The sequence below is a fragment of the Rhinopithecus roxellana genome, chromosome 3 (assembly GCF_007565055.1).
Source record: "Rhinopithecus roxellana isolate Shanxi Qingling chromosome 3, ASM756505v1, whole genome shotgun sequence".
Lineage (NCBI taxonomy): Eukaryota > Metazoa > Chordata > Mammalia > Primates > Cercopithecidae > Rhinopithecus > Rhinopithecus roxellana.
In genome coordinates, this window is record NC_044551.1 from 167,272,470 (window position 1) to 167,287,564 (window position 15,095).

The 15,095-nt window shown below is 51.1% G+C and overlaps 1 protein-coding gene across 2 annotated transcripts in view; it reads left to right on the forward strand.

Moving 5' to 3' along the window:
* The first annotated feature begins 707 nt into the window (after positions 1-707).
* The window catches only part of ERGIC1 (endoplasmic reticulum-golgi intermediate compartment 1), a 120,641-nt gene continuing 106,253 nt past the window's right edge, over positions 708-15,095 (forward strand). The window contains exon 1 of one of the 2 annotated variants that reach the window (XM_030926932.1): positions 708-911. In XM_030926932.1, the coding sequence (XP_030782792.1) occupies positions 892-911 (20 nt within the window). In that variant the 5' untranslated portion in view covers positions 708-891. Of the gene's footprint in view, positions 912-7,907; positions 7,942-15,095 lie in introns of those variants that run through there. The other variant, XM_030926931.1, reaches the window with a different exon arrangement.

A 15,095-nucleotide genomic window follows, 5' to 3' on the forward strand; every position in this document is an offset into this window, starting at 1 on the left:
TGAGGCTCTAAGAAGGAGACAATCAGCACAGTCCACGTTGGCCAAGTCACAGTGCAGGCCCCATCTGCCTCTGCTACAACCCTGCATGTTCTGGACGGACCTGGCTCAGAGCAGGTGCTCTATGAATGCCCACTGAAGTGAACCACAGGGGCAGATGGAAGCAGGGACAGCCACCGCCAGCCTCAGTAGTTTCAGATGCCTGGCACTGTGCTAAGCCAGTCTCCTGTTTCTCAGCTGATCCCCAGGAAAACGCCCTCAAGTAGGTGTCACCGTCCTCTTTGTGCAGATGTGCAAAAGGGGCGGGGGGCTCTGAGAAGCCCAGTGGCTTTCCCAGGGAGGCACAGCAGGGGCAGAGGTGGGTCCACCTTATTAGTCTAGGATGCTCGACCTCTTCCCTTCCCCAACAGTATTAGGCCCTCACTCAGAGCTAGACGCTGTGCACAGCCAAAGTCTGTATCACCCCCCACTCAATCACAGCTTCAGTGAAACTGTTTACAAATGCGAAAAACGGGGCTCGGAGAAGCAGAGAATTTGTCCGAGGTCATCCAAAGAGACGGAGAAGAAATCTAAGCGGGAGGCTTGAAGGAACGAGTACTGAAGTCGTTAGTGGACTCCCTTCCCTTCCGGCAGCCTCGACTCTCCGCCCCTTCGCTGCCGGCCCGCAGGCCCCTTTAACCGGGTGGCGGAAGGGGCGCCCGGGCGGGCGGCGCCCAATGGGCTGCGCGGAGCGTCACTTCCCGGCAGCGGGAGGCGAGTGGCGAGTGGCGAGTGTCAGGGGGACGGCCGGCGGGGGCGGGGCGGTCGGAGGAGGCGTTGGCAGCGGGCTCGGACCCACGCGGCGCCGTGGCCCGCCTGGCCTGCAGCGCTCCCACCCCCGGCGGCGGCGGCACGATGCCCTTTGACTTCAGGAGGTGAGTGTGGCGACCCCGGCCACTCGGGAGTTTCCTTCGCGGGCAGAGGGAGCGCCCCTGCACGCCGCGGACCCCTCCCGTCCTGTATGCAGAAGCGGCCCCCCGCCCTGTGCATGCCTCGGCAGGCCCCTAGGGACCCCAGGCGAGCCCCCTGCCGCACACCAAGCCAAGCCAGAGCCGCGGAGGCCCCCTCGTGCAGAGGGAGACAAATCCACCCACCTTCCCTCCTCCGAGCCCCCTCCCCAGCCTGCCCTGATACCTTGCATTCCCCTCCCCCACACTCGGAAAGAGATTTCCTCCCTCCCCCAAGATGGGAACAGCCCTTACACCCCAGCATCCCTCTCCTCCCTCTACGGAGACTCCTTGGTGGACCCCACCCCAGCTGACAGGTGGGGCAGGGCACTTGGAATGAGCCCAGAGGGGCCTGGGGCCCCCTGCAGCCTGCCGGCAGCTGGAGGGTTTTAGGTTTCTGTAGCCTGAGGCTCCCCCAGGCCGGGCAGATCTAGAGGCCTACCCCCGCCCCTCCCCCGCCGCCCTCAGCCCCAGCCCTGTCCTCTGGGTATGGGGGCACCATGGGAAGGGGAGGAGGCGCCTTGGGCAGGGCTCTGCAGAAGGGCCACCGGGGTCTGGCCTTGGCTTTCTGCAGTCACCACAATGGGCCCTTTGTGGGGTCCAGCTGCCTCATGGTCTAGGTTGCACGGGGCATTCTGGAAGCCTGCGGGGGAAGAGATCTCCACCAGAGGTTCCTTTGAGGTGTGGAGTCCCAAGGGATGTTCTGGCCTGAGGCAGCCACACTTGGTTTTTGGCTGGGAAAAGAGCAGGGCTTTAATGCAGGGAGGAGCTGGATTAGAATCCTGGCTCTGCCCTTTCTACTGAGCAGCTCGGTATATTCTAGAAGTTAGGGGCAAGGGCTCTGGGTTCAGAACTTGTCGCTGCTCGGCTGACTGACCTCAGCAAGTCTCTGAGCGTTCTCAGTTTCACCACCTGCAAATTGGGGCTAAAAATAAGGTCTCCGCTGTGACGCCTAAGTGCATGAAACACCCTTAACAGAGTCTGGCATGATTTAGAGCTCAGAAATAGGGCATTAGTGGATGGGGGTGTTCTCCAGGAGGGGCTTTCCATATCCACAAAAGAGTGATTAAGATGCCTGTGCCACAGGAGGTATTTCTACCCCTCCTCTTATGTGTGAAGGCAGTGTAAAGTGACAGTCTACCCAGGGAGAAAGGCCCTTAGCCTGCCGTGACCCCCATAGCATGGGATATATTGGGGTTTCAGCCCAAAGAGGACACCGGCCTTGGACCTGTTGATTGGCTGACATGGTTTTCTGGCCTGTCCTGGTCACTGATACCAGTTAGCAAATGTTTGCCAGCTTATTGCCCCTGCCAGGCGGCCCTGAGGCTAGCCGACCCAGGCAGTTTTGAACAAGGAAAGCCACTCTGATGGAATTCAAGGCCAGTCCTAATAGCATCATAAGAGCTGTGGTCGGCACATCAATTCCTGGTTCCACAAAGCCTCCCCTTTCCCAGGCGGGCCATAGAGATCCCTGCCCCCTCCTCCCTCACCCCTGTGTGATTCAGTAGGTTCTGGTGATTTTGAGCTTGTTGGAGAAATTGATGTTTTTGATCTTTTAATCCTTTCTCCCTGCACCTCACCCTTCCGTCTTTCTGAGGAGGAAATGAGGCTCCAGGGATGAGGGCCTTATCTTGGACTTTATGGGTGCTAAATGGGAAAGGTAGACTTGGGTCTCAGGTCACACATGGCTCCCAACCATGTGCTCCTTGAATTGGTGGCTTGGGGGGGCAGGTAAGGGAAGTAAGGAAAATGGGTGAGGCCAGCTCTAGCCTTTGGCCTTGATAGGGGCCTGTATCAGGCATTGATATTTAAAGAGAGAAACGCTCAGCTCTGAGAAGCTGGCTAGTCTGGGGCTCCCTTGGCGTACTTCAGGTCCCTGAGTGCCCAGATGCCAGGGGGCCCAGCTTAACTAGGAAATACTCCCAGGGCTTGGGCTCGCTGCGGAATGGTGAGAATGGATTCTGTGCTTCACATTTGCACCTTGGAGGATGAGCCATGTGTACCCAGCAAACCTGCACTCTTTAAGCTCTGTGAACTACAAGGCTCCAGGACCTGGGTTCTACAGAAGGTTCTACCATCCCCACGTGCCTTCTTGCTCTGCAGCGTACATTCATCGAGTGTCCACTCCATGCTCAGCCCTCTGCCACAGGCCCCACCTTGGGGAAGTGGGTGGCGGGTGGCCTGGCTCTCTTTGTATTCCGAGAGAAGGGAGGAGGGCTTGATGGGGTCCCAGGAGTGGGGGTGTGTGTGAACTGGCACGCAAGGAGGATCTACCACTGTACACATACTTTGGGGTACAGACATCGATTCCCTTGTCACCTGAGGGAGGGAGTTTTAATCTTCATTTTAAATCAAAGAAGAGGGGAACTCCACCCAGTGGAAGCCGTTTGCTCTGGCCATGCAGTGCATGAACTGGTGGAGCTGGGATTTGAACTCTGTGCTGTTAGCTCCAAAGCCTTAGATCTGGGAGACAAGGGAGAGTTCGGAGGGGCCCACCATCCTGTCAGCTCTTTTAAGAATTGTGGGGAGTGGAGAGGGTTATACCATGATTAGACCTCCACCCCCAGTTCAAGACCAGGGAGGAAACCAGTCTTCCTGCTCATGTTCCTCTTCTTAAAGTCAGAAGCAGGAAAAATAGTACACTCTTGCCCTTCCCTACGGATATTTCTGATTTTCTTACTGCCTGTAGAGCCTGGTGCAACTGAGTTCTGTGTTGTCCTGTCTGTGAAATGGGAATGAGTAGAGTACCTACCTAAGTAGAACAGTTGAGGAATGAGGCAGTGCGGAAAGTATTTAGACACAGAGTAAGCGCCCCATCCATTTTGGCCGCCATATTTATTTGTGTCATTTTATTTAAGCACCTATTATCTCCCAACACACTATATAATTCACTTAATTATCATGCTGCTTCTCTCTTCCTCCCATTAGTACATGAGCTCCTGAGGGCAGGATAAAAATCTGGCTTCTTCAAGGTTGCATCTCTAGCACCTAGAACTGTGCTTGAGCCAAAGTTGATCCTTGGAGATGCCTCTTGAAATCTGTCAAGGAAGCCATAGACATGGCGTGACTTGATATGCCAGCTTCAGTGGGCAGATTTTCAGCCATTAGTGGAGAAATCTCCCTTCTCCACCCTTGAATCTGCCCTTTCTAGATTGTTTTTGGGGTTAAGGAAGGAGGCAGAGCTCAGGGGAGGGAGGCTGAGCTTTCAATGATTTATTGTGTTTGCTTTGCTCTTGTTAAAGTGTTTCGTTAATGGCTGGATGTTGCAGTTGTGGAACTGACCTTGTGACCCACATCCGTGTGTGTTGTTCCCAGTTCCGGCTGGCCTGGGGCCAGTAGCACCTGCTGCCTCCTGCACACCAGCCCAGGGTGGGTGAGGAGGGAAGATAACGGCATCCGGAAGCCCTGTACCCAGGCGCAGTGGTGCTTGAGCACTGCTTTCCGGGAGGTGCAGGTGGCTGCTGTCCCACAGTGATAGCCCCCACGTTGAAACCTCAAGACCTGGGGGGGTGCCGCTGTACTGGCACTGACCAGATGCGCCCTGGGACCATTGACTTCCCCTCCCGGAGCCTCCATTTCTTCATTTTAAGGAGGGGATGTAAACTTCGCTGCCTCACCTGGTAGAGTAGATGGGGGCAAGTGCAATGTCCCTGCAGTGCAGGATTAGGCCCATAATTTGTTGGGCCCAGTGCAAAATGAAAATGTGGAGTCCCTTTTTGAAAAAGTATTAAGAATTTCAGGACGGCAGCAGCAGAGCATTCAGCCAAGCGTGGACCCCTCTGAGTGTGTGACCCTGTGTGCCTGCACAGGTCCTGCTGCCCTGATGGGCTGGCCCTGCTGCAGGGCCTTGGTTTGGCCTCTACCACTTTTCACTCTGGCCTTCCGAGTGGTGTCTCCCCCTCCGGGATAGCCCAGACCTCCGCAGGACTCCTAGTGAGCTTTCCAAAGTTGATCTGATATTTTCATGTCCTGATTTCAGCCTTCAAATGGGTCTCATTGCTCTGAGGATCCAGTGTGAATTTCCTTTTTTAAAAAAATTATATAGAGATGGGGTCTTGCTATGTTGGCCAAGTTGTTCTTGAACTCCTGGCCTCAAGTAATCCTCCTTCCTTAGCCTCCCAAAGTGCTAGGATCACAGGCATGAGCCACTGCACCTGGCCCAGTCTTAATTCCTTAGGCCCCAATAAGGAATGGGACCCTGGTAGCCCCATCAGTTCCTACACCAAGCTAAGCCCCAGCCACCACAGGGGCCTCTGAGCACAGAGTTAACATTTAACAGAGAGTAGCTAACGTGAATGCCTGTATTTCTACTTTGTTGTTTCTTCCAGAAAAAATTCCAAGGAAGCTGACAAGAACATATACTTTACAGCAAGTTTTAAAAAATATAAATAGGGGCCGGGTGCTGTGGCTCATGCCTGTAATCCCAGCACTTTGGGAGGCTAAGGCAGGTGGATTACCTGAGATCAGGAGTTCGAGACCAGCCTGGCCAACATGATAAAACCCTGTCTCTACTAAAAATACAAAAATTAGCCGGGTGTGGTGGCACATGCCTATAATCCCAGCTACTCAGGAGGTTGAGGCAGGAGAATTGCTTGAACCCAGGAGGCAGAGGTTGCAGTGGGCTGAGATCTTGCCTCTGTACTCCAGCCTGGCTGACAGAGCGAGACTCTTGTCTCAAAAAAAAAAAAAAAAAAAAGTGTAGGCCAGGCTCACACTTGTAATCCCAGCACTTTGGGAGGCTGAGGCGAGGGGGGAGGATTGCTTGAGGATTGCAGGAGTTCAGGACCAAGCTGGCCAACATAGCAAGACCCCATCTCTATGAAAAAAAAAAATAGCTGGGCGTGGTGGTGTGCACCTGTGGTCTCAGCTTCTTGGGAGGCTGAGGTGGAAGGATCACTTGAGCCCAGGAGGTGGAGGCTTCAGTGAGCCAGGTTCATGCCATTGCATTCCACATTGGGTAACAGAGCAAGACCCTGTCTCAAAACACACACACACACACACACACACACACACACACACACAGGCTTAAAAATCAGGGCAAAAAGAAGATAAAAATTCGACCAGAGAGAAAATTATGTGAAAAGGTCAGTATTTCATGTTTATTGAACATTTGCTAGTGCCAGGCACTGTTGTGAGGATCTTACTATATCAGCCCATTTAATTCCCCACAGTGCTACAAGGCAGGCACTGTTGTCACCCCACTTTACAGATGAGCCAGTGGAGGTGCGTCAGAGTTCGGAAACACGGTCGTTCCTGTTCCTGGAGCTGGGATTAGAACACTGCCTTTTGGCACCAGAGCTCCACTGTGTCCTGTAGGTTCATCTCTAAAGCTTTCTCTTCTCCATTCACTAAATTCAGAGAGAACTGAGAACTCTTCTAATTGGATTCATTGGATTTCTCTTCACTAATCTTCACCCAGCAGTGCTCATTAAGAAGCTTAAAGCCATCAACTTTTTCCCCTTCCCCCCCCCAGCCTCGTGTAGCCTGACACCTGATTCTGAAATGGTCTTTAAAGACCCTCACACTAAAGACCCTCACACCAGCTAATGGCATCACCCTCGAGGGGCTCAGTTTTCCCATGCGGGCCGCTGGGGTTTTCTAGCTTAGAGCATCATGTTTACCTACTTGCTGGGATATGGAATAAGATGGAAGGTCCTCGCCTCCCAAAGGCAGTTTGGATTCCTGACTATGGTGCTGTAGTAGCAGGAGACAGGGCTTTAGTCAGCTGTGTCCTGATTAAGTTACATTCCCCATCTGGTAATCCTTTCATATTTTATTTGGAGTTACTCCTAGCCAGTTTTCATCAGGCGTGGGAGAGACAGGCAGGGTGTGAAGAGGGCGTTTGGGGTGAGGCTTACCCGGTACATCTAAATTAGTGAGTCTCAACCCTGGCTGTACATTAAAGTCTCTCATGTGATTCTAATGTACAGCCAAGACTGAGGAGAATCGCCCTGAATTGGGAGAACCAATAGGAAGCAGTGCTGAGAGCACCAGGGAAGCCAGGTCGTAGGCGGTGGAGAGCCTTGCCTCGGGAGGCTGGGGCATGGAGTTCCGGTCCCACCCATCACTCCTGCATGACCTTCGGCAAATCTGTTACCCCACCAGTAAAGTGGACAGTAAGGGGCCGTAACTTTCTACTAACATCCTTGCTCTTCAAAGTGCAATCCCAGATGCCAGCTTCAGCAGCACCTCAGAGCTTGTTGGAAGTGGAGAATCTCAATGCCCACCTGGAATCTGAATCTGTATTTTAACAAGATCCCCAGGTGATTCATGTATTCATTAAAATGTATAAAGCCCTGGTCTGTATGATTGCTTTGATTCAGTGTCCGCCAGTCTATGTCCCTCTTTGCCACACTGGCTGCCTCACTAAGGGCTCTGAAGAGTCCAGCACAAACGAACCAGAGCTGTTTGGTTCGGCCCAGCATTACCACATGTATAGTCTCAGATGCCCTGTTGTTTATGGAGCAGCTAGTACCATTTCTCAAAACGCAGTTTGGGAGACATAGCCCTAATTGATCCTTTAAGGAAGTGGCAATTAGCTTAATTGTGTGTTGTCAACTTTAACTTTTAGGTCTATTAACTTAATTACATTGATTGTGTATGTGGGAAAAGTACAGGACAGGAAAAAAACCTCCAACGCTTGGCTGTATTTGTTTTAAAAAAAAATCTTGACCCACAGAGAGGCAAGGTGAACTCAGGGTTCCCTGTACAGCCAAGAGCCAGGGGACATATGGGGCCCTTTACAGATACCTCCTCTCCCTCTGAGTGGGCATGATCCTTCCTGTTTTATGTCCAGGGAAACCGACCCTCAGAAATACTGGGTCACAGCCGGTGCATCTGACAGGGTAATCCTCATGCCCTTGACAATTAGCCTTCCTCCTGGCACCTGCCAGGCAGCACAGCTACACAGGAAGGAAGATCCGCTTGAAATGGACAAACCATTCTGTTTCTCCAAAAGGTAGGAACCCTATTCGAGATGAGAGGCCTGGCTGTAATTACAGTTAGTATAGTCAGAGGACCCGGATGTCCCTGATGTACTAAGGACTGGCGTTGTGATAGCCCCTCCATACATTAGCTTTCCTTTCTCAGATTCTGGTCTGGGTCTTGAATACCTTTGGAGGAGAAGTAATGCTTATCTTATTAGCAATGCCTTACAGCCCTTCAGCTTGTAATGTCTTGAGCACTGGGCTAGGCATGTCATTGGACTTATAAAATCACACTGGCCTTACAGACAGACACAATGATTCATGATTTATTTTCTTTGTTTTATTTTTAAAGTTAGCATATGATAAAATTAATGTGTGTTTGTGCACTGTTCTATGACATTTAAGACTTACCATGTAACCACCACCACCATCCAGATACAGAACAGCTCCATCTCTATCACCCCTCACATCTCATGCTGTCATGCTGTAGTCACACCATTAATTTGGTTACTTTTTGTGTGGTAAGAATACCTAACATCAGAGCACCCTCTTTTTTGAGACAGAAATTCGTTCTTGTTGCTCAGGCTGGAGTGCAATGGTGCAGTCTCGGCTCACTGCAACCTCCGCCTCCCGGGTTCAAGCAATTCTCCTGCCTCAGACTCCCAAGTAGCTGGGATTATGGGCATGTACCATCATGCCCAGCTAATGTTGTATTTTTAGTGGAGATGGGGTTTCGCCATATTTGCCTGTTTTAGATACTTCATGTAAGTGGAATCATGCAGTATTTGTCATTCTGTGTCTGCCTTATTTCACATGACATAATGTCCACCAGGTTCATCAGTGGTGTCACAAATGACAGAATTTCCTTTTTTAAGGCTGAGTAATAGTTCAGGGTGTATATATACCACATTTTCTTTGTTAATTTGTCCGTTAATAGACATTTAGGTTGTTTCCACATCTTGGCAGTTATGAATAATGCTGCATTGAGCATGGGAGTGCAGATGTCTTTGAGATCCTGATTTCAGTTCTTTTGGATAAATACCCAAAAGTGGGACTGCTGGATCCTATGGTGGCTCTATTTTTAATTTGTTGAGAAATCTTCCTCCTGTTTTCCATAGTGGCTGCACTATCTTACCTTCCCACCAACGGTGTACAAGGGTTCCTTCTCCCCACATCTTGCCAACACGTCTTTTGTTTTTCTGGTAATAGCCATCCTAACAGGTATGGAGGTGCTATTTCATTGTGATTTTTATTTGCATTTCCCTGATGAATAGGTATTTTGAGCATCTTTTCAAGATCTTGGCCATTTATATGTCTTGTTTTGAGAACTATCCATTCACATTTTTTTGTGCTTTTTAAAATTGGGGTTTTTTTTGCCCGGGCATGGGGACTTATGCCTGTAATCCCAGTACTTTGGGAGGCCAGGGTGGGTGGATCACCTGAGGTCAGGAGTTCGAGACCAACCTGGCCAACATGGAGAAACCACATCTCTACTAAAAATACAAAAATTAGCTGGGCGTGGTGGCATGCACCTGTAGTCCCAGCTACTTGGGAGACTGAGGCAGGAGAACTGCTTGAACCTCCGGGAGGCGGAGGTTGCTGTGAGCCGAGATTGTGCAACTGCACTCCAGCCTGGGTGACAGAGTGAAACTCCGTCTCAAAAATAAAATAAAATAGGGTTTTATTTTTGCCCCTGAGTTTAAGGAGGTGCTTACATATTCTGGATATTAGCCCCTTATCAGGTATATGGTTTGCAAATGTTTTCTTTATTAATTCAGTTCTTAAATGGGAAGCCAAGGCACGGAGCTGAAATGGGAATGGCCCGGGACACACAGCTGCTGAGGTGCGGGGCTGGGATCCCAGAGCCTGGCACCTCACACGGTGCTATCCTGCCTTGCTGATTTTTCTTCCTGTTGATTTTTATTATTCTTCACTAGATCTTCTCTCCCCTCCAACTTTCACACCAGGAGTTACCGACTATAGAATTTACGTAGAGTATCCTTTGAGAACTTTGGGAAACCCTGGTGATATTTGGCTGTGTTGATGTCTTGCGGGGTCCAAGAGTATGTTCATGGTGTGCAGAAAGTGTCTCCAAGTCTTCAGGGGAAAGTCGTATGTAGCGGTCCAGCCCTGGCCACCCTTTCCAAATGGGCTTCTACCTTGCACACCCCTCTGGGGACTGACCACAGGTCCCCTGGGAACGCTGTCAAGTGCCTTTGGAACCGACCCTCACATTGCACTCATTCGACAGAGCTCTCTGGATTGAAATCCCTTCCTCAGTGTTTACCAGCTGCGGGGCCGAGGACAAGACACTTTGCCTCTGCAAGCCTCAGTTTTCCTCATTTGCAAAGTAGGGTGTTCATACTTTCTTTGCAGGGATTTTGTGAGGGTGAGATGAGCTCATGTGGAATGTGAGACAAGTGTACTTGGAGGCGGGAGGACATTTCCCTCCTCTGCCTTTCCTGGCGGCACAGTCCTGTGCACCTCACTGAGCTGCGATAGATGTCAGTGGTGGGTCTTCTGGTAGGTGGACGTGGTAAAACCAGGGCCCCCGGGGTTTGTAGGGCACAGATGCGGTCACATGGGAACACCTGGGATGGTCAGACCCAGAGTTAGACCCCTCTCCCTTTGTGGTACCCACACGGCCATAGACGTCCAACACCAATCTATAGTAAGGGAAAAAGTGGCCAGAGGGTCACACACTTAGGCGCCCCCATGTATCAGCAGGTACCTCAGTAGGTGATTGGGCAAGATGTGGGCCGTGGCCACCTGGAGCGCAAGGCCCTGTAGGGAAGGGACAGCTGTCCTGCAGCTCTGTTGCTTACTGCCTACAGATGCCCTGATTTTTTAAGAGACAGTGAAAATCTGATAAATTGTGTGAAAATGGTTGGCCACTGATCCCAATTTTATTTCTGTTAAACACCAAACAAATCCTTCTGAGGGCTGACGATGGCCTGTGACAGGCAGGGTGCTGCCTCGGTGTCGCACATGGCAGTGTGACCAGGACAAGCTCAGGGTGGGCAGGACCTTGGGTTCCTGGGAGGTGGCCTGGTGGGTGGGCGTGGACTTGAGGCTGGAGGCAGAGGAGTGAGGGACTCACAAGTCAATTGCTTTGGGCACAGGCAGTCTCGGGGGCCCATCCCACACTAAGCCCCGTCCTACCCTGGACCTGGCCTGACCCTAGGACCTTGATTCCTTCAGGTGTCAGCTGGGGCTCCCCTCCTCTGATGGTGCAGGAGTGGCACCACCGGCCCCTGCCACTGGACCTGCTGGCCTCTTTGCTGGTCCGAGGGCTGGCCCAGGTCCCTTTAGAATGACACACCCTTTCTGCAGATCCTTCAATATCTTCAGCCCCCGGGGTGTCTGTCAGGTGACTTCCCAGAGCTATGCTGTGACAGCAGTAGGGCCCACAATAGTCCCTACTTATCGAGTGCTAGACTAAAGGCTTTTCTTGGATTCCCTCAGTCCATCCTCAAGTCAGGTAGGAGCCGTTTCCCATTCCCATTTTCCTGAGGAGGACGCAGAGGTATCACAAACAGCGGGTGATGCAGCTAAGACCCAAGTGCCTGTCTCTAGGCCGAAGCTGGCTTTCTTAGCCAGTTTCATGCCCCAGGAGGGGAGGGTTGTTGCCTTGATTTTCTTGCAACCCCTCCATGGATACCCCCCATCTACTCAGTTGTGTTTACAGTCTGTTGCCTTGGGAGCAACGCACTGTAGAAGTCGAAGCCTTGGGGGCCCTGGTTGCTGGAGAGGAGGCCGGGCCTGGTGACCATTTCCTACCACCCTGTGCATCTGTGGGCAAGAGATTATGCTGAGCCCCTGCCGGGGGAGTCAGGAAGAAATGCAGCACTGCCTGTGGGCAGCGGGCAGGGCTGGTCATCTTGCCGGAGGACGCTCTAACCAGTCCCCAGGTCCCCTGTCCACAGACCAGGAGCAGGCTGGGCCATAGAGTCATCTGTTTGTTGAACACATGGATCGAAGGCCTGTGTGCCAGGTGTCATTCTAGAAACTGGGGACATAGTGCTGAGCCAAACAGACAATCCCAGCTCTTCAACTCATGATTTTAAAATTCATGCTTTAATTCTGGTATTTTGCTTCTCTCTTTTAACTAAATACACTTTTTATTTTGGAATAGTTGAGATTTACAGAAAAGCTGCAAAGCTAGTACAGACACCCTACATCCATTCCGTGAGGGTCCCCACCTTCCATTACCACATTCTCACCACTAAGAAGCTGACCTTTGCTCATGAATATTCTCTAAACTCTGCGCTTTATTTGGATTTTGCCCATTTTCCACTGATGTCCTCGTGGCACCCCAGGATCCCATCCAAGGTCCCACATTTGCATTCAGAGCCCGTGTGTCCCCAGGCTTCTCTGGGTGGGGGTAGTTTCTCAGTCGGTCCCTGTTTTCTATGACCTCGGCAGCCTTGAGGAAGATAGTCCAGGCATCCTGTAGAATGTCCCCAGCCTGGGTTTGTCTGATGTTTCTTCCTGATTGGACAGGGTTATGGTTTTGGGGAAGCATCCCCAGAGGTGAAGTCCCCTTCTCAGCATATCCCATGGGGGTCCATGGCATGCACTTGACCTCTCTGGTGATGTCGGCCTTCAGTACCTGGTTAAGTCTTCATTTGGGTTGGTGGTCTTTCTCCCCCTCCCACAACCCCCCACACCCGCCTTTCCTGTAAACTGACCCTCCTGGAGGCAAGTGGACTGACTGCCAGCATCTAAAATCCCTTGTGTGATGCTACGTGACTTAGCAGTGCCTCTTTCCGCGCTGTCTGTGCAGGGCGCCCAGCACTGGGTACATTGACTCACTTCTGAGCCCAGCAGTGTAAGATGGGGCAGGAGCAGGAGCAGGAGATTGTAAGAACCCATTGTCCTGCCCGGCCTGCCCCTTGTGCCAGGCTGAGGTCAGGCGGTTTACGGTTCTGACCTCATTTCACCATCATTACACACCTGCAGGGTGGGAGGAACTGTCTTGGCTCTGAGTCGGGAGAGGCCAGAGCTAGGGTTGCAGCTGGTCTGGGCCCCCACTCCACAGTCTTTGGGTTATGCCCTGTGCCCTTTGTAAGAAGAGCCAATAAGAAGAGCTATAGGAACCATGTCATAAGAGTAACCTTCAAAGGACTAGGAAGGTTTCTCCTGGCACAGGGAAGTGTTTTAAGAGGTGAGCGTGAGACTTGACCCAGAGTCTTTCAGGCCCTTTACGTGTGGTGGGCCTGTCTGGAGCTCATTGCTGTGGATTCAGGAGGTGACTCTTGACTGCCATGAGGGCTACATAAGTTTGTCTCTGAAAAGCCGTTAGAACTGTGCCTGGCATCTGTTAGGTGCTTGCTATCTATTCGTTACAGAAAAAAACACCAGGATATCCAGGCTGTCAGAGAAGATTTATGGACGAGTAGGAAATTGGACTAGAGATGCTACCTTTGTGTTAGCCTAAGTCAGCTAATTCCTGTAAACAACCTGCAAATCTCACTGTTGTAATGCAACATGCATTTATTTTTTGCTCAGTGTAACTTATGCTGGGACTTGACTGCTCGTGAAGTCCCAGCAGAAGATGGGGTGCTCCGCTCCCCCGGGTACTCAGAGGCCTTGACTCCTTCCGTCTTCTGGCTCTGTCCTCCTCTGGGGTGTGCTGGATCCTCTCCTTGGCCTGGCAGTGGTGGGGAGAGAAAGGAGGATGGGGACAATTGGGTGGCAGGTCAAGATGTGGGGCCATCACTTCTGCTCACACTCCTTTATCCAGAACTCAGAGACCTGGTCACACCTAACTGCAGGAGAGGTCAGCAAATACAGTCTAGCATTGAGCCCAGGGGACGAGGAAAGAAAGGGCTTTCATGAGCATGTTAATAAGCATGTCTCTACCATGGTAACTGAAGTCAGTGGTTTTCACCCTTCCACTGTTCTGCTACTATCATCATAATTTTTGGCAGATTCCTAAACAGCATGTGTGATATATATACACACACACACACACACACACACACACACACACACACACACACACACACACATATATATTTGTTGTTGTTGTTTTGAGAGAGAGTCTTGCTCTGTTGCCAGGCTGGAGTGCAGTGGCGTGATCTCGGCTCACTGCAACCTCTGCTTCTCGGGTTCAAGTGATTCTTCTGCCTCAGCCTCCCGCGTAGCTGGGGCTATAGGTGCACACCACCACGCCCAGCTAATTTTTGTATTTTTAGTAGAGACAGGGTTTTGCCATGTTGGCCAGGATTGTCTCGATCTCTTGACCTCGTGATCCGCCCATCTCAGCCTCCCGAAGTGCTGAGATTACAGGCATGCGCCACTGCACCCGGCCACATGTGTTATTTACTTAATAATTTTTCTTTGAATTAATCAGTTTTTGAACCTAACACTTTTATTGCTGAAAGGTGACCTTATAACATCTTTGAAAATGGAAAAGCAACATCACCTGCTGTAAATTGATACAAATAATTGCAATGTGTTTTGTTCTCACTAGCTTCTGGTGCCTGGTGAAGTTGCTGGGTCTGTTAAAAAGGAGATATTAGTGGGCCGGGCAGCGGTGGCTCACGCCTGTAATCCCAGCACTTTGGGAGGCCGAGGGGGGCGGATCACGAGGTCAGGAGATCGAGACCATCCTGGCCAACACAGTGAAACCTCGTCACTACTAAAAATACAAAAAAAATTAGCCAGGCGTGGTGGTGGTCGCCTGTAGTCCCAGCTACTCGGGAGGCTGAGGCAGGAGAATGGTATGAACCCGGGAGGCGGAGCTTGCAGTGAGCCGAGATCGCACCACTGCACTCCAGCCTGGGTGACAGAGCGAGACTCCGTCTCAAACAAACAAAAAAAAGGAGATATTAGCAAGTGCTAGAGAGAGGAAATGTTGAAGACATAGTAGTACTACCCTGAGACTTTCTCGTTGATATTCTGAGCATACTCAAAAGAGAGCTGAACAGGGAATAACTTCTCACGGTGAGATCTGATGTCATTTAACCACCAGGGAAGTGGGGTTCATTCCTTTTTTCCCTCCGTCAAAAATTTATTGGAGGGATTCTGGGGAAAATAAGACAGACACTGTTTCCACCTTCCTGATGATTCCAGGCTGTTGGGGAAGATGGGCGGAACAGCAGGGAACAAATCATTGCACAGGTGGTTATTTTCCGTTGTGATGAGTGCTGAGGAGGAAGGAAAAGTAGATGCGGTGATA